Source organism: Artemia sp. Qi Xiang Cuo, chromosome 4 (genome assembly GCF_049724085.1).
Source record: "Artemia sp. Qi Xiang Cuo chromosome 4, ASM4972408v1, whole genome shotgun sequence".
Classification (NCBI taxonomy): Eukaryota; Metazoa; Arthropoda; class Branchiopoda; order Anostraca; family Artemiidae; genus Artemia; species Artemia sp. Qi Xiang Cuo.
The window spans coordinates 86,423,478-86,449,712 of record NC_142797.1 but is presented as its reverse complement, the minus strand read 5'-3'; the positions used below and the strand labels follow the sequence as shown (position 1 = coordinate 86,449,712).

General features: G+C 36.0%; 1 protein-coding gene across 2 annotated transcripts in view; it reads left to right on the top strand.

The window, feature by feature from the left end:
• The window catches only part of cpx (synaptic transmission protein complexin), a 124,279-nt gene that overhangs the window by 28,024 nt on the left and 70,020 nt on the right, over positions 1-26,235 (top strand). Inside the window, exons 1-2 of one of the 2 annotated variants that reach the window (XM_089087741.1) lie at positions 24,179-24,308; positions 25,575-25,660. In XM_089087741.1, coding sequence (XP_088943867.1) covers positions 25,606-25,660 — 55 coding nt within the window. In that variant the 5' untranslated portion in view covers positions 24,179-24,308; positions 25,575-25,605. Of the gene's footprint in view, positions 1-24,178; positions 24,309-25,574; positions 25,661-26,235 lie in introns of those variants that run through there. The other variant, XM_089087740.1, reaches the window with a different exon arrangement.

Below are 26,235 nucleotides of genomic sequence, written 5' to 3'. Positions count from 1 at the left end.
GAGAAGGCTATGCTATCCAGGCTTCTTAGTTTTCTGGATGTCAAAAATTTTTTCCATGATTTCCAGTTTGGATTCCGAGCGAATCACTCTACAGAGCATGCTTGCGCATATCTCTTGAATTTAATTCATTCGGCAATAGATTTTGGTCTTATCCCGGCAGCTTTATTTTTGGATGTTCGTAAAGCTTTTGATTCTTTGACTCATCATATTCTTCTTTGGAAATTATCGCGTATTGGTATAAGATCAAATGTTTTCTCTTGGTTTGAATCATATCTTTCTGGTAGACTTATTTCAATTGATCCGTTTTTCCGGAGCCCTTCTGAAGTAGAATATGGTGTCCCTCAGGGATCTGTTCTTGGCCCCGTTTTATTACTGATTTATGTCAATGATCTGATTTCAGCAGTCAAGAACACCAGTCCTCTAGTATGGTGCAATCTGTGTCATCCGGATGTTCCTTCGTGTCCCAATGCTACTTCTAATGAAGATTGCCTCGTTGCTTTTGCTGACGACAGCACTTTTGGGACTCTAGGGAGGATGGAATGTGATGTCAGGTCTAATCTGGTGGTAATATTTGAGAGAGTAGTTTCATGGTTTGAGGCGAATTACTTGGCCTTGAATGTTACCAAGTCACATTTTCGTATTTTTTCTCGAATTGGTGTAGCTTTCCCTCAACTGACACAGCTTCAGGTGTCACAAGGCTCCTTGTGTAGACCAAAGAATCGGTTGGTCTGGTTTCTTGGTATCCTGCCTGATGAGAACCTTTCGTTTAGACACCGTATAGCCCTGATTAGGGTTAAGGTTTCACGGAGTTCGGGTGTCCTTCGAAAACTCAAACACACCTTTCCTGGATCTATTCTGAAGCTTCTTTTTTTCTGCCTTGTCCAGTCATATGTCTCTTATTGCCCCATAGTATGGATGTCTACTTTTCCTTCTACACTTCTGTCACTTTTTGTTATGTATAATAAAACTCGGCGTCTGATTATGGATACCAATCGTTCTTCACACAGACCACTTCTAAATATACATTCTATCTACACTCTTTCTTGCGCTTCTTTTGCTTTTTCTCACCTTGACGTCGCTCCTCCAAAATACTTTCAAAAAACTTCTCAGTTTATTTCTGATTCAGCTCCATATAACCTTCGTTCGTCACATAATATCTGCATTCCTCCTACTCCCACTGTGCGGTAAGATTTCAATCCCCTCATCGCTTGTCATCAGGTTTGGAACTCCCTGCCTTCTTCAGTACAGAAATGCCACTCGTTTGGCACTTTCAATAGGTTTCTTAAGGACCATTTATTTAAGAATAAAACTGAATAATTAATTTTTTTTTTTTTTTTTTTGTCCCCTGAATGTTTAGTTGTGTTTTATGGTGGTCTTCTCTGCGCTATGACTCCCCGGCATCAGGTATGATTATCAATATTTATTGCTGAAACTTGTATAGTTCACTAAGGAGTAGCATTCATGAAGACGGGTTAAATTTTATTGCTTTCGCACCATTTTATTACAGTCCAATAATTATAAGCCTTATGACTGAAATAACCGATAAGCGTCAATTTTGCTACCTAGCCTCAGAAATAAGCAGAGCTGATTGAACTGGGATTTATATAGTTTTAAATATAAGCTTAAAAGGGCTGTACATGGCTTAAGTTATGATATTTTAATATCTTGGATAAGAGTTATGAATAATATCGTAACAGCTATTAATATGTTGGTTCTACCTGACAATACACATAATTCTGTTTCGACGATAGGAATTCGCTTATAGTAATAATTATATATATATATTTTTTTTTTTTTTTTTTCATTATTATTTTTCTTTTTGAGTCTATTTAATATAATTAATTAATTTAGTTTATTTATTCTAATTTTTTCTATAGTTTCTATTTTATCTATATTTTCTTTTCTTCTCCTTCATATGTGAGTAAGTGATCATTTTAAATTTTCTTTTGTTTTTTATCTCTGAGTATGTAATTCATATGTCTTCCCTCTTTGTACAGGCCAATGAGCCTTTGAGGGATTAATAACATGTAATATTGTATGTGTATTTAATGAAGAATAAAACTTATCTTATCTTATCTATCTTAATACTGTATTTAATAGCTTTTAATATCACCTTGTCAAATGACATTTCGTCAGATTAATTTCAGGGTTCAGCATGTAACCTCACGTTTCTATGGAAGTTAGATATCTCTAAGCAGTAATCATCAAAACTGATCAGAATATTAATTAATATATCGGCCTTTTGAGAAAAGAATCCGTAGATTTTTTTTAGCTTAGAATAGATTTTGGCAGGTACGCACTCCCGAACTGTTGACAAATATTAAGAGATTTGACCAGGGGTGTCAACGAATACGTGCCAGCCCTATATTCCCTCCCCCTCTTAGATTTGCAAATACTTTTTTGGGGGCATTTTCATTGAAAAAAGGCTTTTCTTCACATTTTTTTTTGGAAGATTGAAGTAAAGTGGCACATTTGCCCCCCCCTCCCCTAGATTTTGATAAATACTTTTTGTCACCCCCCCCCTAAATCTTTGTGAATTGACACTAATGGATTTGACAAGCTCATGACAAACCGACAAATCTATTTGATTAAGGCCATTGTGATTATTTAAGCGAGACTAATGCGACTTCTTCAACTCGAGTTACGTTGTCATAGTTGTAAGTAGTATCTATATACGCAATATGAACCATACAAGAATATCTCAAAAGTGTAATAGATATGAACTCTACAAGAAAACCTACGCCTGAAGCAGTGTAGTATCACGTGGACATTGCAAAAAAGCATGCAAAACCTATAAAGTGATTAAACACGTTTTGAAACTATAATCAAGGTTGCATAAGACAATCGGACTGGTTTTTTGAGGCAACATCCGTTTGATGGGCCAATCAGAGACAGCGGAGGTTGCTCAATATACGAACACATGATTGGTGATTGAATTTGAATAAAAGGAGTGATTTTTATTGCAATTCATATTAGTAAGATAATTGAATTAAGAGAGAATAGTATATTTGAGAGGATATTAGTAAAGAAAATGAGTGGTGCATTTACATTATTGGAGATTGATGCTGGAGCCGGCAGCAGCAACGATATACGAGTACCAAATGTGGCTGTGTGTACCAAATATGGTTGAATGGGACGATATGCATGCTAGATACGTGATATCATTAAGCAAATTTAAGCAGGAGGAGCAACTATGTTTTGCTGCGAAACTGAATATTGTGCATATAAATAGACTTTGGGCAGCATTAGATGTGCTAGTGAAATATATTAAGGAGAACAAAATGCATCAGTGAGTATTATTGTTGTAATTGTGCTCAATAAAATTGTTTCTAAATCAAAGGTATTTTTCTTTCTATAGTAGACTAGCGTATTTTTTTAGAGTAGAAAAAATTCTGGTTAGTCTGAAGTTGGTTGTGAGAGTGTTAGGACTCTAAAATGGATAGATTTGAGAAAGAGCAAATCATGGGGAATCTAGTGCTTATTGAAAACTTTCGATTCTAGATGACGATTTTCTAGAGCTTTCTATTCAAAGAAATATATTTTCTCGGGGAATGCTTGTCAATATAATAAAAACTAATTCTCCGTCATTAGACTATTGTATGAAGCTTTTACGTCGTGGTCCACATGCATTTACACAATTTATTGATATATTGATCACGACACGGCAAAATGATATTGTGGATATGCTTTTAAACATTAGTTTAGAAATTTAGGACTTTTTTTTCATGAGAAAGATGGCGTTCAAGAATGATTTACTCCTCTCTCTCTCTCTCTCTCTCTCTCTCTCTCTCTCACTATCCCAGTCAATTTGTTGTTGTTGGTAGCTCAGTTTCATTGTGTCAGTGAGAGTGTCAACACATGAAAAAATGTTCCATGCATGTCCACTATGTATGTACACACTGGGCAGCTGGTCATAATGTGAGAATTGCACAATGATTGATGAGTATGATAAAAAGTGTAGATTATGCAAACCGTGTAAATTGCATAGAGGATATGATGTACAAATTAAGGGTTGTAATTCCTGTCTTGAAGAGATGTGTGACACTTATCCAAGGGGGCATCTATGCTCCAATTGCCACTATGATAAATGTAATCAGTGGGAGAATACATATCCCGGTATGATTGGAAAGAATCCTAATCATGATTTTAGTTTATTGCTACGAAATTGGTATCGTCGTGGTTTTAGATTGTTCTGGGAGGAGGAGCCGGGTCAACGATTCAACTGTTGGAACAACAAAAGAATGTAGTTTCTACGTATTGTTGTGAAGACAAAGGATGTTATGGTTATAAACCTACTGATTTTTAATTGACTGTGACGGAATGTGATTCGACACTTGAGGACACTGTTTGTGAAATTGCTTCAAATAAGCAAAGTGAAACATCTGAAATCTATAGAATGAATGAGAATAGTATCATTGACAATACAAAGAGATATGACAAGAGTGAAGTTACGCTCTACTGTAGAAAATGTGACCCTGACATTGCAACACATCAGGATCAGTACACTGTGAATTCCAATAATCTACCTGCATTAGTTGTTGTCGACAAATACCTATACCTAGTAGAAAATGAAATCTAAAGAGTAAAAAAGTCGTTTTATCATGTATATAAATTTTTATCATTTATTAATAAACAATTTCACATACATTTTTAGAACATTATATTCGTAGGGCACTAAAATCAATATCAAATACGCTTGTAAGTATATTTTCCACTAGAAAGTCGTTCAATCGAGGTAAGTCAACGTAGATGTCAAGAAACTGATTGTAGGTATAGCCACGACATCTGAATATGAAAAAGAGTAGTGCATGAGAATCACATGTGTTAGTCTTTGTATTCTGTACTCTCCGCTTATTTTGAATAATAGATTCCCCACTGATTGCAATAAAACTGGTGATGTATGGTGTATAGAAGTTATATGATTGGCCAATAAGATCGAAAAATTCAATATTCTTTACTGTTTGAAAGAGGCAAAGCCAATGACCTGTCTTCAAAGTCGATGGACTGCTATTAACAATGATTAGGGTATTGTTAACACTTGGAATTTTTTCGATGAACTCCGATGGTATGCAATAGGACTTGTACTGGGACATGTATGGATCCATACTAAATACGTTGATTATTTGGTTTGTGTTCATGGTGCTAGGTCTAGTAAAACACTGGTGTCGGGTGTGATTTCCCAATAGGTTTCAAATTGACTCACTGATATTAGCGTGATACTCTCAGTCAAAGCATCGGCAAATGTACACTCTAAACTTACATTCCCTGTTCGTGCTATGTTCATATCCTGGGTCCCCGACAAGTCTAAAACAACTATCTCATGATTTTTTGAAAACATTGAATTGGCTATTCCATTTTCAAATTATTGAGAGTCATGATCTAGGGATTGCATGGTCAACTCGTATAGAGTTCTATAGGATTTTTTGTCAAATGATAGAGTGTACAGTGGATAACCATTCACTTTGCACACAAGGCTAGATAGACCAAAAAAATTAAAATCATGGGGGGATTCAGTCCAGGATCAAACGGCACTGCCACTCTTCACAAAGGCCAAAGCCAATTTTGATGGGATTTCTCCATTGATAAATGATGAATCACTATAGCTACGAGAACCGGTGGCAATGTGACGTTGATTGGTGATTGTATGGGGGACAAGAAGTTTAATTTTGTTACCATTGGCTCTTAGCTTTTTCACTGCCAATTCAACAGGGCTCATAACCTGTTGTTTTCAGACGTTGAGAATTGACGATGTGATAATGACATTTGCATCGGGTGCTGCAGGAAGTGTTTTTCTCAAAATGAAATTCGATGGGGCCAGCTGTAACTTTATGTCAATCTTGACATTGGGGCGTAGCCATTGGGATATATTGAATATCTCATGATTTAATTTTCCAACCAGATGATACTCCTGGGTCACTGCAGTAGTCAACTCACTGTCAGTATCAACACCTGATCGAAATAGCCGAATGATTGTCCTCTCAACTCCTTGTATGCCTTTGGTGTCATCATCATAAATTGTATGTAGCTTGCATAGTTGGATATATTATTGCTAGTGCTCACCAATGTTCCATTAATAAATACATTAATTTGTTTTAACAGATTGTGTAGAATACAGTTTTCGTAGGAGAGACCATCGGCAACAGTTGGAGTGGTTTTTTCTGACTTTTTCTTCACCGCAACATTTAAATCAATAAATGTTGATGACAAATCAATGAAATAGTCTTCATTGGAAAATATTTGAAAGTGTATATTTTTCCGAGAGGGGTTGTTGGGGGTGAAATTGTTCATAGTAGCCATACTTGACACTGACATCAACATTTTCAGCATTGAACAGATTCAATGAGGAACTGATTGATGGATATGATTCCTTGTGGGGGAGATAAGCCATCTTAAGAGAAGAAATCCTACTTTGTTCTAACAGTCTTTTTCTTTTTCTTCTTCTGCTTATTGGTTTTCCTTGTTTTACTCCTCAAAGTCCTTGTTGATGTCCTTCACTTCCCGCCTGGATTGAGACTGATGAGTGAATGACGTGCACGCATCCTTTTCAATCCCTCCCCATTTTGCCGAGATTTTAATTGCTCACCAACGGCTCTTGCTGAAGATCTAATATTTTCATTAACACTCTCCTTGAAATTCATGCCCGACCCCCAGTCCTGTAGTGTTGATGCAACAAAATTCGATAAAGATGGGACAATATATTTTCTAGCAAGGGATAGTGCAGAACGAGATTGCATAGCAAACCAGCTACCAAAACCAAAGCCAGAGATTGTAGTACGCCCCTTGTAGTAGTCCAATCCATTGCCTATTTGACGTGGACTCAGAGCACCAACATAGCAATCGATATCGGGACAGACAAATGGAATTCTTCTATTGTTCATTTCAGGTGAATGTGTTGCCGACAATGGGTCGAAAATGACATGTAATCACTGCTAAGCCTTTTGTTATTGCTAGAGGATCACCCAATTCACTTCTTAGTGTGAACTGTCAGAGCTCCAAATACGAAGTGTTTACAGGAACATACTGAAGATGCTTTATATTATAGTGATGAACAATTTCATAAGATGTTTTTCGTTCAAGAACACGTAAGAGGGGGACATTTGAATTACCAACTCTCCATGTTTCCAAAAAGGATGCATAGAGAAATATGCAAGAGTCCGAGGCAAAAACAGGTGGATAGTCAGCAAAGATTACTTGATCGATTCCGTAAACCGTGACAGCGTTTTTACCATTGATCGTATTTTCCTTAGGACGTCTCTCATATTATCATTTAGAATAAGTATTTCGGTGTCAACAGGTGACGTAATTTAAATCCTCATCGTGTTTTAATGAATAATTAAAATGGAATGTACCATTCCTGCGATATGAGATTTTTCTATTGATTGTACGACACAAATCTCTCATATCATCATATTCAATATATTTCAATTTAACATGGGGATATTCGTTAGATTTAAGTGCTTCAACCCATTCATAGTCGACAAAGAGTGACCAATCAAATGGTATAACTTTTGTATTATACACACGATCCTTTCTCAGGATGTCATAGGTATTTTTGAGGATACAGTCGACAAGAGCCACTTCATACGCACCGTCAAATTTGATGGCGGGGGAGAGTTTTGTCCAAAAATCACTTGTCTTATTAGAGTCCTTGTAGAGAGGATCGGAAACATTGGACATAAAAGTTACATAGAAATCATTGGGCATTGTCAATATCTTCAACACCGATCCAAGAATCAAAATCAGAGTTGTATCCTAGCCACCGAACAAGTAACTGTTTCCTACCCCTGCTAGTACGAGTCTTTAATATCTTTTCAATTTGATAGATTTCACTATTATTTTTAACTTTTTGTAGTTCATAGTCATAAAAGCCACCGAGAATCTATTCATCTTTGGTATCGCGCAAACGATAAGTTATGGGTTTAGTGTCTAGGATTTTTGCCACTTTAAAAAGTTCTTTGGACCACAAGTAATTCCCCTTTTCAAAAACATTAGTTGTTCTATTAATTTGAACAGTATCACCAACATTGATTTTTTTTTCTTCTTGACAATCGTTTCATTGGAATATTGCTTAAGACAAGTGTCGATTGTATCAAGATCAGAATGATGAACTTCTGTTGGGGTTGAGTTGCACAATGATCGATGAGGTCGTTGATTATAAATCAACATGATTTTATATAAATCGTGAATAAAAGCTGGTGTATTTTTCAATGTACAATATCTTGAAGTTAAAAGTCGAATAGTTCTTATCAATCGTTTGACCGTTGCAATCTTTATAGGAGAGTGACTATGATAAATCAGTTTACTATAGTTCTCTAGTAATCTTGCAAAATGGATATTAACAAATTGACTAATGCGATCCGTTTGAATTTTTTTATACGAACCCTGCTCGAGAATACTTTCTAAAGCCTGAGCAGCTTCAACACCTCTCTTTGATCGCAATGGAATTGCATATGCATAACGACTATAAACACTGATTGCAAGTAGAATTTACTTGTACGGTTTATTGTGACATTGTTGAATATCATCTAAAGTCAGGAAATCTGCTTCCATTATATGCAATGGAAAAAAGGCTTTAGTTTTTCGATATTGATTAGTACGAAATCTATGATTTTTATGCACTTGATTCATTTTTAGATGGTCTTGTACACCTTTAGTGTGAACACCACTGACTTTGGAAAGAGTGATGGGGGAACTTAAACTCCCCGCCTCACCAATATTTTCATAAGCACCTTTCAGAACTTCAACCATTTTGAACGTAAACACGTAGTGTAACGTCCGCTACCCTTTTGTATACTAGTTGTTGGTGGTGATGGGGCTGATCGTGACATGATACGTTTTTGCTTTTTGCTCGCCATCATTGTCAAGTTTTCACTAGGTGTAATAGTATTTTCCAAGATTGATTTAAAATCTTCTTCTTCTTCTTCTTACTCTTCATATTTCAATGGTGTTGTTGTTGTTGTTGATGCATGTTCATTTAACTTTTTTAGAATTTGTCTATTGTTAATAAGGCTTTTGGGGAAGTTTAATGTATTTAGAAAGTTGTATAGATGAAGGTCAAATGATAATAGTCCTTTACGATTAGTAACCATATCATAGATTAAATCAACTAGATTGTAGCTCTTGCCCTGAATTATAATCCCTTTCCCATTGCCATCAACTTGAATATGATCTTGACCACTTTCCATGAGATAGGTTAGGAGTCGTTTACTTTTTTCACGATATTATTGGGGCATTAGATTTCCAATTTTCAATAAAATTGAATCCAATTCCTCCTTCTTTAATTGTATTCCAGCAGCAGAATCCTGAGGAGATGATTCTTTTTTGTGATCAATACCATTGGCCTTCGTCCGATAGGGCTTATGTTTATCCACTCGGTGAAGTGCATCTTGAAGTAAAAGCAGTTTTTTATCATCCTCAATATTCTTGTTGTCAATGAATTTACTTAAATTGTTCTAAAAGTGTTCCACAAGCCAGAGAGTGATTTCTATTAGGGACACTTGATAGGGGTTTTGCCATTCTCTAGAGAAAGATGTTTACAAGTCCTGCAATTACTGGTAGTAAAATTGTGAAAAAGCTACCGCCCGCCTGAAGAAGTCGTTTCTTTTTAAAATTCTTTCCTTTCTTTTTAGAGGCCAATGTTCGTACAATGGAACGATGTTGCTTTGCCTGTTGCTTAACTACTTCTGGCAGTTGAACATTACCCTCGGTCAAATTTAAACAAAGTTCAGATTAAAGATTAATGAAATCATTGTCAATACCGTGTTTGAGTATGGCTTTCCTAAGCGAGGGTTTTTAAGTGCTTAGAACTGAAAATAAATGTCTATTTTCATGTAGTTTCTTCAGTGTCATGATAGCAACTAATAGGTCTATTTAGTGTTCTCGGGGAGATATACTGTAATTTAATTGTCAAAAATATCTGTGACCACACGCAGATCCTCGGGTGTATTTTGATTAAGATCCAGTAGGATATAGCCGTAGGGTTTATTAGTTGCCTGATTTTATGCTGAGAGCAGAAATTTAGGGGCACCGGAGCATATCTGTTTATTGTGAGTTATTAGTGAGCTAGAATCACGAAGAACTCTGTATATGATATAGTAGATACTGCTCAATACAGATGTTGACATACATTTGCTCCGATGAAAGATATTGTGTAGAACTAGAGTGACGGAAATCTGTCTATGAAATGAGTAAACTAAAAATAGTTTCAGAATATTCTGGAATTATTATTCAACGGATTCAGGCAAATCATCAATGATCAGCCACGATTTTGGTTAAATAAGGCTTAAAACATCAAGTCCCTGTATTTATTGTATCTGCACCAATCCCATCGTGGCAATTGCTTTTATTTTATCGTATGACTCCTACCAAAAATGTAACAGTAGTAGATTTTTTCGACTTTTCCACAAACATTTTATCGCAATTTTTAATTATTTTAGTTAAGAGTGTTGTTTTGCCAGACATTGACGGCCCACACAGAAACGATCTGAATGGTGTTTTAAATTGATACATGTTCCCTTCAACAGTTCACCTAGACAACTAACTGTAGACTATAGCTGTCTAATGACTAAATAATTTCCCTACTACTACTCCGTTCAAGAAGAATAATGAGACGAATAAAGAATCATATTTTCTTTTATTATACACACATAAAAAAGTAACAACACTTAAAAATACTACATTGAAAAAAGCACATTAAACATGAAAAAATACACTTTTTAATTTATTTATAATAAAAAATACAACATGTACATAGGCACTAGAAAAAACACTTTAATAGATACACTTTTTTTCTTAATTTATTTATAAAAAATACAACATTTAATCAATAATGCACTTAAAATAATAATATCACCTTTATTTACAGCATTTTAAATGGGGTCCCCCCAGGGGGGGTGACCGCTGCGGCAGCCAGGGAGCGGGCCTGCTGTAGCGGGCCAGGAAGCGCTGCGGGAAGCGCCGCGGGCCGGGAAGCGGGGCCCGCTGCGGCGGAACGGGGGTTGGCAAAAAAAAATTTAAAGACACCCATTACCCAAAAACCCCTCCCATCCAATTTATACTTTATTTTAAATGAATTGAAGTGAATTTTTGTAGACCGAGTTGTGTTATTTACTCTCCGAATTCAAAATTGTATGAAATTAAATAATGAACATATGGCATTAACTTAAAACCAAATACAAGTAAGTATAAGTTGTCCGATATGGCCAACATGGCGTTTTTATCAACTCTAACTGTGTCGTTTTTAAATTGTAAAGAGCGAATCGCCATGACTTTCGTTCTTGGGACTAAGCTACGTTCCACACAGTTTCTATAAACACTCATGTCAATATTATTTCTTACAAAGTGTGTAGGTACCCCCTTGCAAACTTGTTTGATATCCTTGTTGTGCGTTAGCACACAGTATACCTTCGGTCCAGGAAACACACCACTGGATATCAGATCGCTACCCGTTTCAGATTTTAACATGAACAATTGATTTGGGGCCTGGCGTTTCACTAGCTCTGGGTAGAGGGATTCATCCCAATTAGTGTAGTCCATTCGTGAGCTAATTTACTCACCATTTTCAAAATCATTCAATAAATTTTCAGCTTTGACTTTTAACAGGAGGGAATCAGTTTCCCCGTAATACAATTGAAGTGATCCTTCAATCGGTCACAGTACCTTGAATACATAATAATAAAATGACAGCATGAGTTTTTTGGATATTTATTTTATTTCACTTCCGCCTGCAATATTTTTATTTAATAAGACTTTTCTTTGCTTATAATCTAGGAGCACTATATTAGAGTCTATTATTGTGAAAGATGTGAAGTTTGGATCCGTAATGATTCGAACACAATCTTTGGGATTGGTTACAATGTCACATCGACTTCTGTTTCGTACGCTTTCGCACATTATACCGAAAGCTGAGTTCAAAATGAGTTTATAGACTTCTTTTTCAAATTTTTTTTTCGCTTGTGATCTCTTACCTAAAAAGGTGTCAATAAACGTTTTCATTTAATGCTTTTGATATAAATGGAGGGCTCTATGAATATTTGTTACTTTTAAAACATTGGACACCATAAATTTAAATAGAATGTGCTTAACAAATATATTCTTTTTCGGGTTGAGGTCGGCAATTAATTTTTGTTTTGAAGATACCCAGTGCATACTACCATCCTCTACTAAAGATAAATTGTAGGGGCTCAAAGAGTCATTACCCACAGGTTAATTTTTGCACGAAGAAACCAAGTCTTCTACCGAGTCTTGAAATTTCATAGGTATATCCCCGTCAATTTAAAAAAAAGATCCCTCTGCCCCATTCTCATCAACACTGCCACTGTTAGAGAAATTCGAAGCATACGGAATTTCAAGCCATTTATAATTTCCACACAGCAAACACCAGTGAGCGATTGCCGATGTGTAAAGGGACTTCATATAAAAAAAACTGCATCTGATTTTTATCGGCGTGCTGTCCGGGCGGATCAGTTTTCGTGATACTGTTCCCGTGAAAAACATACCCACCCCTCATTGATCTCTCTATAACAAGATGCTGATCCAGATCGGCGATCAGACCTATTTCTTCTTTGCTGATTTTAAGTATCAAGTCCATTACCAGATGAGGAGTGGAAAAATAATAACCTAAATCCAACCCAAATTCCCCATAAATTTTATCCGTATTTTTGCACACAATGTCCGGAATATTGAGTGCGTCACTGGCCAATTAAAATTTACAATATTACCACCCATTTTTACACCCGCCATTTGCCCGAACCCTCTTAGCAAATTCGTAGTCACTAGTGGTGCCCTCACTCTCAGTAAGAGAATTATAAAAAGCTTAAATAGGTGGTAATGACACCTCATCTAGCCTCGAGCCAGAGTTGTAATAATCATATGGATATATACCCTTACACGTTAATAAATAATACATTTCATCATCGGGGAAGCGCTGTTTAAGGAGGGGGAAGCTATAAAAATTGTCGCTTTTCTTTACCTGAATCAATTGACTTAAGGATTTGGGGAAGAAGCTGAAATAGTCTAAAAAACGGATTTTATTCCGACACCTGTTACCCTTGTCAACTGTTTTCCACATGAATTCTAGCAGCAGTAGCTTCTCTGATGATTTGGGTATGATTTTATATGAAAAAGAACCATGTATCTATGCGTCAACTACAACTCCACCCTAGGCAATGCGGGTCAACGCCGGTAGAACAAGCTTTAAGTCATAATTGGAATTGTGTATAAAAACAGGTACGAAATATTGTTTTCTAACGTTTAAATTGTATGACTGGTGTGCAAACCCAACACATTTTACGATTTTTAATAGCCATTGTGTCATCTGGTGATAGGAGCATGGGATAGTTTGTATAACGAAGGCGCGAAATTGCATCGTTCGCTGTTATAATTAGACTGACCAATGCCGAGCGCATGAAGTCTTCATCGTCACTCAACATCTCAAATACATCCAGCACTTGCATGGTATTATTGGAATCTCGTTGCGCGTGAATGTGACAGCCCCTATGGCTCCGTGTATTTTAACACGATTTGAATTTGACGAATAGTACACGTCTGTCAGTTTCGCTTCACAGTCTAAAGCGATCTTATTGCTCTGCAGGAGCGTGTTTTGGAAGTTTTTTAAACGTAAGATCGCTCTATCTCCGCTTACCGTCTCCACAGCCTGGTATCCATGACGTTTACAGTGTTTCATGTGATACTTTAACTTTAAATCAGAGCGAAATCTTGAGAGGCATGTTGGACAGTAATAACACACTCCCCCATTCCCCTTTTTATCCTCACATAAAACCCTACTAATATCGGTAATTGGATTAAAATGTCCAATTGAATCGGGGTCTGTGGGTGGCGTGTATAGAAGCCACACCCAATGTTTCACTGATTCAATTGACTGGAAATAATACGCCCTTCTTATCGGAACGGTGACCCTCCTCAAATTCTGTTTCATACTTTAACACCTTGACACTAATGTTTAAATGTGCATTGGCCCGCTCGAAAATATCTATTCCTTTTAGTTTCAAGGGAAATTGACCATTTAAACAATTAAAATCTACTATTGGGAACTTTGAACCCACCCTACCATTAACTGCCATTTCATCCAACTTTTTCTTAATGGCATCTTTTTTAAGTGGTCTGTAGGCGCCAATTAAAATGCATACTTGAAGAACTGTAGCCTCGTATCCAAACAGATTCGTTGTACCCACTGACATCCCTCTAAATCTGAATGATATTTTAAAACTATACCCCGCTCCCAGCCCCACCTCTTAAAATAAAATCCTTTTTAAATCTACAAATATTAACATTTAAACTTTCAATATATAAAACCACCGAGCCACTACCCCCCTCGTTACACTTTTCCCACTTAGTTTGAATGCTATTAACCCAATTTAGAAACACCTCCTCATAATTTGATAAATGTGGGCGAATTGCCAATATATCTGTGTGCCAGTATTTCAAATACAGCTCGCTCGCATTTTCATTAAAAAAATATTTTTAGTGCTATTGATGCTTTTAAACTGACCTCCACACCCCACACCCCCATATGTTGTTCAAGAATGGCTCAAATCTTATTAGTATATAAATGTGTAATGGCCTGGGGATCTGTTATTATATCCCCCGACACTGGAGAGTTAAAGGGGTCACCAAATTTGGCACTGTAGACCTTTGTGCGGTGCAAGGCAGAGTTGGAAAGAAAAAAATCTGGAAGAGGGGATACTTGTCTTGTTGCTGTATCGTTACTACTACTACTACTGGCTGTATCATTAAGCGGAATGGTGGGGGGTGAGATAGAATTGTTGATAGCACCACCCCCCGTTTGTTCAATTGCAATGGATGGAGATGGCATGAAGTCCTCTAAGTCAGTTAGCACGTATTCCAAGGTGTTTGGGGATAGCTGATAAGGCCATCCTGTATTGTTCTGTGACGAAATTTCTTTATGAGGACCCGGCTCAGATGCACTGGTAAAATCGCCTATATGCTCACGCATAAATCTATCAGTCCATTCTGGTCACACCACTATTGCAATATCACAGTTTAGATTATTTAGGCTAGCCATATCCCCAAAACAATCATTTAGAAACCCCCTTTGCCATTCCATATTGTCTACAACTTACGTAGGTTCGTCTCTAAACTCCATTGGTGGTGCTAGGGTTGGTTCAGCTCCACTAAATGTTGATGTTTCATGACCCAATGAAGATGGCGCCTCTATTTTATGAATCTATAGAAAAAAGGTTTATTTTCTATGTGAAATAACCATTATTTTATAAAGTTAAAATAAAATGTTCATTTTTTCACCCCCACCCACAAAACTCAATTCCTCCTAGCATTATTTTAACTAAATACTTACCCCCACCCCCTCCCCCGAAAGTTCAGAAATACACAATACCCATATTTATGCTGAAGCATTTCTAGTCGTATGTTTACCAGGATATTGAATAATTACTATTTTTTTCACCCTACCCACAAAACTCAATTCCTCCTAGCCTTATTTTAACTAAATACTTACGCCCACCCCCTCCCCAGAAAGTTCAGAAAGACGCAATACCCATATTTATGCTGAAGTATTTCTAGTCGTATATTTACCAGGATATTGAATAAGTGCCATTTTTTCACCCCACCCACAAAACTCAATTCCTCCTAGCTTTATTTTAACTAAATACTTTCCCCCCCCCTCCCCAGAACGTTCAGAAAGACGCAATACCCATATTTATGCTGAAGCATTTTTAGTGGTATGTTTACCAGGATATTGAATAAGTGCCATTTTTCACCCCACCCACAAAACTCAATTCCTAATAGCATTTTTTTAACTAATTACTTACCTCCATCCCCTCTCCCCCGAAAGTTCAGAAAGACGCAATACCCATATTTATGCTGAAGCATTTCTAGTCGTATGTTTACCAGGATATTGAATAAGTAACATTTTTAACCCCACCCACAAAACTCAATTCCTCCTAGCATTATTTAAACTAAATACTTGCCTCCATCCCCCCCTCTCCAGAAAGTTCATAAAGACGCAATACCCATATTTATTCTGAAGCATTTCTAGTCGTATGTTTACCAGGATATTTAATAAGTGCCATTTTTCATCACTCCCACAAAACTCAATTCCTCATAGCATTTTTTTAACTAAATACTTCTCCCCCTCCCCCCCCCCCATGAAAGTACAGAAAGACGCAATATCCCTAATTGTGCTGAAGCATTTTGAATAAAATGCTTCATATTGAATAAGTACCATTTTTCCACCCCACCCACAAAATTCAATTCCTTCTAGCATTTTTTAAACTAAATACTTACCTCCATCACCCCCTCCCCAGAAAGTACAGAAAGACGCAATACCCATATTTATGCTGAAGCATTTCTAGTTGTCTGTTCACCAGGATATTGAATAAGTACCATTTTTCACACCACCCACAAAACTCAATTCCTACTATCATTATTTAAGTAAATAATCAGGTATAAGGTAGAGGTAAAATACCTACATTTCCCAATTCAGACTGCACTTGTATGCCTGAAGTCCCTGGCAAAGCATGAAGGGTGGTGCCCTCATGATCTTAAGTAGACAAGACTGATGCATTATGAGAAGCCATCCATTCCCTCTTGAATTTTCTGCCAGGTTGCATAGAGGTTGGTGCAGAGCTGACACTGGCATGAGAGGGTCCTGGTATTAAAATTTGTGTGGCCATTGGCTGGTCCAGAGAACTTGTAATGGAGCTAGCATATCTGATGATGGAAGGCCTTGTAGCTTGCATCGATGTGGTATCGTTCCATCTTGGTCTCTTTTCAGGGGGGAGTAATTGTATGAATCCATCTCCTCCTTAAAAAAGAAGAAAAATTTAGTAAGGAAATAATAACCCCACTTTTTTAGATAAATTGCCCTCTAAAGTTGATTCTGATGTTTGTAGTGCTCTATCTATTAGTGCTTAAGAAATAATTAAAAAAGCTTCTAAAGTATAATTTTGGAAAATTTGAGTTTGGGGGGAAGGGAGGTTTCAAAAACATCTCCCCATAATATAAATTACCCTCTAAAGTTGATTCTTATGTTTGTAACGCTCTATGTCTTAGCGCTTTAGAAATATTTAAAAAAGCTTCTAAAGTATAATTTTGGAAAATTTGAGTTTGGGGGGAAGGGGGGATTTCAAAAACATCTCCCCCTAATATAAATTATCCTCTAAAGTCGATTCTGATATTTGTAGTGCTCTATGTCTTTTCTATACAAAACTTAGATTTCTTCCCAAGAAAATATTTGAATACGATTTGGATGTATATAAATTCTAAGTTTAGTGTACCATTCTTTTAATTAACGATTTTAATAACAACTTTATCTCTATTTTCAAAGTCTCATGAAATAGACAAACACATGTGTTATTAATCTATGTGATAACACGAGCGTGCGAAGTGTGGTTCCAAAACTGACCCTTTCTTGTAACACAGGGGATTCTATTTAAGCAGATAAAGAAAGCACATTTTAATAGAACGAATGAGGAAACTGACATTTTTGAAGGAAAAGAACTAGATCTAATGAAATAAACTCGTAAACAGAGGAGGGGGGTAGGGGTTAGATTTATATAATAGAAAAAAGGGGGCATTTCACGTTTTCTAGCGACTATAATCGTCATATTGAAGGGTTTGTATTGTTGGGGGGTGGGGGGCTATATCCCTGAATTTGAATTTACTAGTGGGGTGGTAAAATGATTTTATTTGGAAATAAATTAAGAAATTTACTAAACTGTACTCACATTATAAATCGATGTATCCATTGCTTCAATGTCAATAATATTTAGTGTACTATCCATGATATGTTAAATCATTATGAAAATTTAATCGTAAGGTATGAGCATTTTATACAAAATCTCAAGGACGAATAAAAAATCACTCCTTTTATTTGTAACCAATCACCAATCAACTTACCGTATATTGAGCAACCTCTGCTGTCTTTGATTAGACCCCTAAAAACGGATGTTGCCTCAAAACCACTCTGCTTGAGTTATATAATTTCGACTATACTCTCAAATCATGTTGGACCACTTTATAGGTTGCCAGCTTTTTTAAAATGTCCACGTGAAGCTAAGCTACACATTCTTGTACAGTTGATATCAATAACAAAAACCTAGTCTAGTTGTCTTATACAACCATGACCATACTCTCAAAACATGTTGGACCACATTATAGGTTGCCAGCTTTTTAAAATGTCCACGCGAAGCTACGCTGCATATTCTTGTGAAATTCATTGTGCAATTGATATCAATAGCAAAAAAAAACAGTCTAATTCTCTTATACAACCTTGACTATAGTTTCAAAACGTGTTTACTCACTTTATAGGTTTTGCATGCTTTTTTGCAATGTCCAAGCGATACCACACTGCCTCAGGCGTAGGTTTTCTTGTAGGGTTCATATCTATTACACTTTTGAGCATATTCTTGTGCAATTCCATGTATGGTTCATATCTATTACACTTTTGTAGCATATTCTTGTATGGTTCATATTGCGTATATAGATACTACTGTTGTATAGTGACATTTTGCTTTTTTTCTCTTTATAGTGCTCCGTCATTTTCTTTTTGTCCAAAGACAGGTCGGCGAAATACCCCTCCGGAAAACACCCCCCCCACGTGGAACCCCCCTGAAAATACCCCCCCCCCGCTGAAAATATCCCCTTCCCCTGGAAAATACCCCCCCCCCCAAAAAAAAATAATACCCCCCGTGGAAAATAAGGCTTTCCAAATTTGAATTTTAGAATTTCCGAGAATTTTTTTTGAGTTTAATTTTTTTAATTTCCGTAGGGGGAAGGATTTTTTGTATTTGTGTATTATGCGCCAGTCACTCAAGTTTACGCTGTGTAAAATTCGAGAACACACCGTTTTTTTGTTAGTTTCTTCGTTACTTTAGAAATACATTTGCGCCGTATATTTGCACATTAGGGGGGGGGGGTAAGCAAAGCGGGTCTGCATGCAAAATGTGTTTGGTACAATTATTCTGCATATTAGATAGATAGACAAATAAGTGTAAGATAAGATAAGATATTTATTTCAAAAAATGACTATCACAAGCCCCGAAGGGCCGAATTCGCATTTCGGGGTCATATAATAAAAAAAGACATAGAAATAGCACAATAACTAAAAACTGGCTAAACAATACCAAAAACAACAATATCAGAAAGGCAAAGCCATTCATTAGTCTAAAAAACAAAAAGTGTCAAATGTAAGAAAGTTAAAAAGGCACAAATTCTAACAAAACCAGAAAAAAAATGAGATAAAAATAGTGTTAAAAAGGTTTAAAAGAGATTATATAAAAAGGGGAGGGAACGGAAGAACCAAACGGACACCAGCATGAGTATCACCAGTACAAAAAAAAAACAAAAAAAAAACTAGTGGTTTATTTGATCAGTAATGAAGGGGACAAATGTTTTTTCATATCTGGAGGTTAAGCAACGGATGGGGGACAAGATAGGGATGGGTTCAGAAACAGTACGTGGCAGGCGGTGTCTGGATGGGGAGTGTCTTTTGGGGAAAATGTTTTCCGTGCGAGGGTTTATTATTGCATTTTTTGCAAAACGGAGGCACACGTTCCTCTCCTGTGCTCAAGAGTTTCCAGCTTGGCCTTTTTTAGAAGGAGTGAATATGGTACCAAAGTTTCTTTAAAAATTATTCTTATGGCTCTTTTTTGAATAGATTCAACTTTTTCTGATTCATTACGGGAGATGCCAGGATGTCAAACTGGACAAGCATATTCAAGATGCGGGTGGACGAAGGAAGTATAAATCATTAAAGAATGGGATGGGGGACGTTAAATTTATTCAAGAGCTTAAGGAGAGACATGGACGCATTAGCTCTACGGAAAATATCTTTCACGTGGATGTCCCACTTTAAATTAGAGGAAATTGTAACCCCGAGTAATTTAAAGGAAGACACAGAAATATCTGGGGGGATAGGGTCAAGGAAGGTGGGAATAGATTTCAAGAAATTTATCGTCATTATATTTGATTTAGTGGAATTTACTTTCATATTTAGGTTCTTAGCTTCATCCGAAATGTGGGTTAGAATTTCAAGGGGGTCACTTTTAATATTCCTGTGACATACTTCGAGGAGTATGTCGTATTTTAAAGCCAAATATACGGCCATGAACACAGTAAAATAACATAAATGAAAGGCATAAATAACAGAAACTTTGATCAGCGATCAAACAGTTCGTGGTAACGAACTATAAGTAAGGAGCGGCTGGGCTAAATAGCAACCGAAACTCTAAAACACGGAATGTTGATACCAATAGGTATATTAAAAGAATCAAATCTTTTTGCTGATTTCCAATATATAAGTTCCATCAAGTTTAGTCTTACCCATCAACAATTATGAGCCTGAAAAATTTGCCTTATTTTCGAAAAAAGGGGGAAACACCCCCCAAAACTCATAGAATCTTAACGAAAATCAAACCACAAGATTAAGCGCAATAGAAAACCACTGAGTTTGACTAGGCTATCTATTGTAATTTCTGTTAGTTTTGGGTTTCATTTATTTGTTAATGGTGATTTGGTGTCATATGTTTTAGCTTAATTTTGATGATTGTTTCCCTAAATTTTTTTCTTCTTCAATTTTTTTTTTGCATTTAACCTTGTCTTAATTTGGCACCCGCTACTGCCAAAAATTGCAGAAGTTAATATGAAAGTCTTTTCAACACAAATGATTTTTTTTCTAAATTTTTAAGACACTTCTGGTGTATAAATTCCTCTTTTTCCCGTTCCTTAGCACTTTTCAACCAACCTAAAAAAACTCAAATAAAAGTTTCAAATTTAGAAACCTTATTTTCCACAGGGGGGGGGGGGTATTTTCTGCGAGGATATTTTCCAAGGAGGGGGAATTTTCCGCAGGGGTTACTCTCTGTGGGGGGGGCATTTTTTCGGGGGGTTAAACACCCCCAATTCACTATATTTATTTATGTTATTTTACTGTGTTCATGCCCGTATATTTGGCTTTAAAATACACTTATTTGTCTATCTTTCTAATATGCAGAATAATTGTACCAAACACATTTTGCATGCAGACCCGCTATGCTTACCTCCCCCCCTTAATATGCAAATATAAAGCGCAATTTTATTTCTAAAGTAACGAAGAAACTAAAAAAAAAAACGGTGTGTTCTCGAATTTTACACAGCGGAAACTTGAGTGAGTGGCGCATAATACACAAGTACAAAAAATCCTTCCCCCTACGGAAATTAAAAAAATTAAACTCAAATAAAATTCTTGAATTTAGAAAGCCTTATTTTCCACGGGGGGGGGGGGTATTTTCCGGGGGACATTTTCGCAGGGGGTATTTTCCGCCGCCGGCCACCGGTAAATTTTCGCAGGGGGGTATATTATAAACGCCGGCCACCGGTAAATGTGGCGCATATATAAGTATACATCTATAGTTATTACATATGTCGTATATCTGGTGACACATGTGGCTTTTGTATCAGCATTCATTTACCATGTATAGCGGTTGTGTATCATATTATCTGACTTATGAGAAGATCACTTTGCTGATGCATTTGGTTCGTGTATTGGCATACGCTAATCATGCACAATGAAACGTTTATTGTGCTCTCCAGCTCATGACATCAACATTCTGATATATGTGGTTCGTGTATTAGTATAAACCTATCATATACATCGATAAGTCTACCACACAGACTGCTTTGTAAGAAAATTGACCTGGCAATACACATGGCTCGTGCATCAGTATGGAAATATCATATTCATCGATACATTCAAAAGATAATCTGCTTATGCTTATGAAAAGATCGACGAACTGATGCATGTTGCTTAAAAATAAAACTTCATTTTATTGCTTAAAAATACTACTACTATTATTAACGACTCAGTATATATATATATATATATATATATATATATATATATATATATATATATATATATATATATATATATATATATATATATATATTTATATATATATATATATATATATATATATATATATATATATATATATATATATATATATATATATATATATATATATATATATATATATATATATATATATATATATTTATATATATATATATATATATATATATATATATATATATATATATATATATGTGTGTGTGTGTGTGTTTATCAGAAAAAGAAAAAAAATTCTCTAGGTTTCTAGGTCTTTCATACAGGTTGAATTTCATTGCATATTTTCCATCAAGATTTGAGAGAGTCTAATTACTGTTTCTGAGATTATACAAGTTTTATATACTAATAGCTTTTTAATGAGAATCTTTAAAATTAATTCATTTTCCATATACAGAATCAGCATCAATAATATACTTTGTTGTCCCATATGTTGCAGTCGAAACTATTTGTCAAAATCTTTTTAGTAAAGCCTTCTGAAATCTCCCTTCATATTTAGATGATTGTTTAATTTATATAATTATGCTTTATTTTGTCCAAATGAGCTAATTTTTTTAAACATTGCAGTGCAAACAGAGGCGGTTTTAAGGGGCACTTTCCCCAGGCGCAGAGATTTTAGGAGGGCAAAATTTCAAATAAGTAATATAATGGTTATAATCATTTCGTAATTTTCGATTTTTTTTAAAAATAAAGCAGAGGGCACAGTTGGCTGTAAGCATAAGCAAAATGAATCCGAAATTTTAATTTTTCCCATATTTTCATCACCATTCCTTGAAAATAAAAGTAAGTAGACCAAATTAATTGATTTTAATATCTTTTTGGGATATTTTGCATTCAAACCCGTCCGTATTTTAATAGGATGTCGTGATAATTAATAATTTTGCGGAGGCTAAAGTCAGAAAAGTCAGGTTTAAATAAATGCAAAATTTTGTTAATAAATGAAAATTTTGTTAAAATTTGGCCTGGAAATTTGGGGAGCCAGGGGGGACACTAATCAGGTTCTGTACCGGGTACAAGATAGGCCAGAACTGCCACTGAGTAAAAAAGTTAAAAATTGTGATTTAAAGAGTCGAGTTTTGATTTAAAGAATCGGGTTTGAGGGGTGGTATCCCTTCTTGCATTCAGAATAACTCTCGGTATACTATAAACAAACGAGCAGAAATTAAATAAAAAAAGGAAGTTTTCTCAAATGAAACTAAAGAGTGACATTGAAAATTAGAACAAATATAAGTTATTCCGGCTGCCCCCTCATCAGCCCCCGCTCTTTTCACCAAAGTTTTATGATGCTTTAAATATGCTTCTTTTCGCAATTCAACGTCCCTTGTCTTTGAGCAGGTATTGTAAAATAATTGGGACACAAAGTCAAACTTTAGCGTAAACAGCGGGGAGCTGAGAAGGGGGCAGCCTCCCCTCATATATTTAATCTTTTATGTTTATTTAATGACGCTCTTTACTTTCATTTGAGGCTAGCCCTCTTACCATCATGTTAGCACCATGATAACTTGCCTTTTTTTTACAAGGTAGCATTGCCTTGCCTTTTAAATTTTAAGCTAGCAGCGTAAAGAACACTCCCATATTTCTTGTTCTTCTTCTTTTTAGCATAATATTCAAGACAACATAATGCCCCGGGAAACTAAAAAAAAGAACCTCAAATTCAAGACTGTACCAGATTTTTTAGGGAAAATCGTAACCTAATCACAACTTGTGAGTTATAATTGCACATGTTCACTTTAAACAGCAATATTTCTTTTTATTCAGATAAAAAAATAAAAAAATATTGCTTTTTTTTTTTTTTTAATAAAAAACAAATGACTAAGATTGAATTTTTTACTTGGAAGCCAAAATGTGCAGAGGCATTTCAAAATTATATTCAAGAACTTCACACTTGCATAATATGTTTTTCAACTCCCAACGTAAATATTCCCCCCAATTTATGGAAATTAAGGGGGAAAGGGGCAAAAAGTATATTCTCTTCAATATCAGGGAGGGGGGCATTTTATTTTTACTTTTTCTATGGAGATACGAAAAAAACACATTTCAACGAAAATACCAAAAACATATGTTTCGAAATGTAAGGATGCTAATGCCCCTCCCCCCATTTGACGCCACTGAATTCAAGCCTTAATCATTTTTTTGTTTTGCTGTTCGTTCTGGCTAATCCCATAGACCTGGATAATCTGCCAGTTACACCGCTGTTATCTGAATATCTGGTTTTTACGTATGCGTCATAATGGATGACTGCTTCGTGACGTAGATTTTTCTTGTTTTTTAAACGTGTTTTTGGCGTATTTTTGTTGGAAACAGATTCTATAGATTATCAGTTAGTGTGGATAAATAGACCATAATCTGAACAAACTTGCCTCCTATTATTGAATCTTGTAAAAACTTTGTGGCATTTGGATAGGACTAAAGACTTGGTGAACTGGTACCGTGCTTTTATAAGTGTTTAGATTTCTATATAGAGAAGCCAGTTAAAAAAAAAAGTGGGCAGAATCTTCGAGTAGGTGTTGAGGTCCATCCACACTGAGATTTAGCTAATGAAGAGATTTAGCTTGGTTTTGCAGTGAGCTGTTAGTATTGTAGTAGACGTTTCAGTGAAGATTTAGCCAACACCAAGAATTAAATCAATCTAGCCAATCAGATATATATTACTATAATAATTCATAATTAAGAAGGAATATAAAACTCTTAGCTATATCTTAGCACTAGTTAAATCACGGTGTGAATAAGCCTTTACACCAAGTATTATTTTCACGAGTATCGAAAATACTCTTTATTATATTACTGCTACTACTAATAACTCACTGTAGCACCAAGCTGCCTAAGGCCAACACAGCTACACACGGTCCTCCTCCATCCCAATCTATTCAACGCATCCCTCTTTGCACCCTCCTAGAAAGTTCCCATTTTACTTAAATCTGTAGTTACGACATAACCCCCCGACCCCAACCTGCAGGACCCCCCTCCCCAAAATTGGATTTACATGCATCTATGTATACGATATTTATTATCCTTGTGTAGAAGTCAAAAGTTTCTATTACGAAGCTCGTGTGAAGTAGCGTTACCGCAATGCCAAACTTCCAATTTTGAATTTTTCTTGTACCTCCAAAACATTATTGCCAATACTTACTAGTAAAAGAGGGGGTACTTGTGCACTATCTGGTACCCCCCCCCCCCCGCTATAACTGTATCAAGGAAACCAGACACGAAACCCGCCAGACGGGTATTTGCATCAAAGAAATGGAATGCAAAGCGTGGTTTTCATTCCGTTTACAATATATAAACTGTTGTTTTTGGGGGTTTAGGGGGGGGGGGTACCTAAGTTAGGTTAGGTTGGGTTACGTATATGCTTTACCCCCCCCCCCCTAATGTGCAAATATATAGCCCAAATTTGTTTCTAAACGATTATATATTCATCCTCTTTTTTTTATTAGTATTAACCAAACTTTACTTCTTTTGTGGGTACCATATTATGCACAAGTACCAAAGAGGGTTATGGAAAAAGAATGCTTGTTATGCTATTAGACTCCACGTCAAACATACACAAACTACGAGTATGTTTTAGTCCTTTTTATGAGGTAAAGCTCGTTAAGTTTTTGTTGTTAAAGTATACTCTAGCCTAGATTATAGAAATTTTTGCAATTTTCTACTTGAGTGCTCAAGTTTTGTTTCTAATAGCACTTTTTTCCAGTGGTTCCTAAGCTACAAAAACGGATTAAGAGATGGCTGCATTCATAGCGAAACAAATGATGGGAAATCAATTAAGTGCGGTTACGGGTAAGTGTCGCAGCATAATTTATTTAAAACCATTTTTTTCTTCTAGACTTGCCTGAAATAGTACAGAAAAGGAACACACTTTGGCCGAGGGCGTTTGGGCTCATGCCTCCTTTCCAATATTATTGATCAGGGGAAATGCCCTTTTCAAGGAACAGGCTTATAATAAAAAGCAGACATGGTAGAATATAATGCATTATTTCCTTAAACGCTCGAAGAGATAAGCCGTCCACTCCCGCAGAATTTGATTTCAGAGATTTTATTATTTTAAGCAGTTCATCACTTGCACATGGATCAAAGGCTAATTCAAAATTCTCACCTCTATTATCACATATAATGTATATAAGGAGTAAAGAGTGAAGTTCTGAACATTTTGGGTGAAGGAGGAACCTCTGAAGCTACTTTAACCTCAGTTGACTTGATGATGTGACAAGCTCTCAATAATATCCGCAGCAGTGGCAATACAATCAGTTTCCTATAGCTTGTTATATTTCGGCAATTTTTTATTTTTTCCTGAACTTGTGCAATCCCTGTTGGAAACACTACTTCCCCTTTCGAATGCCAACCCCGCTCTCGAA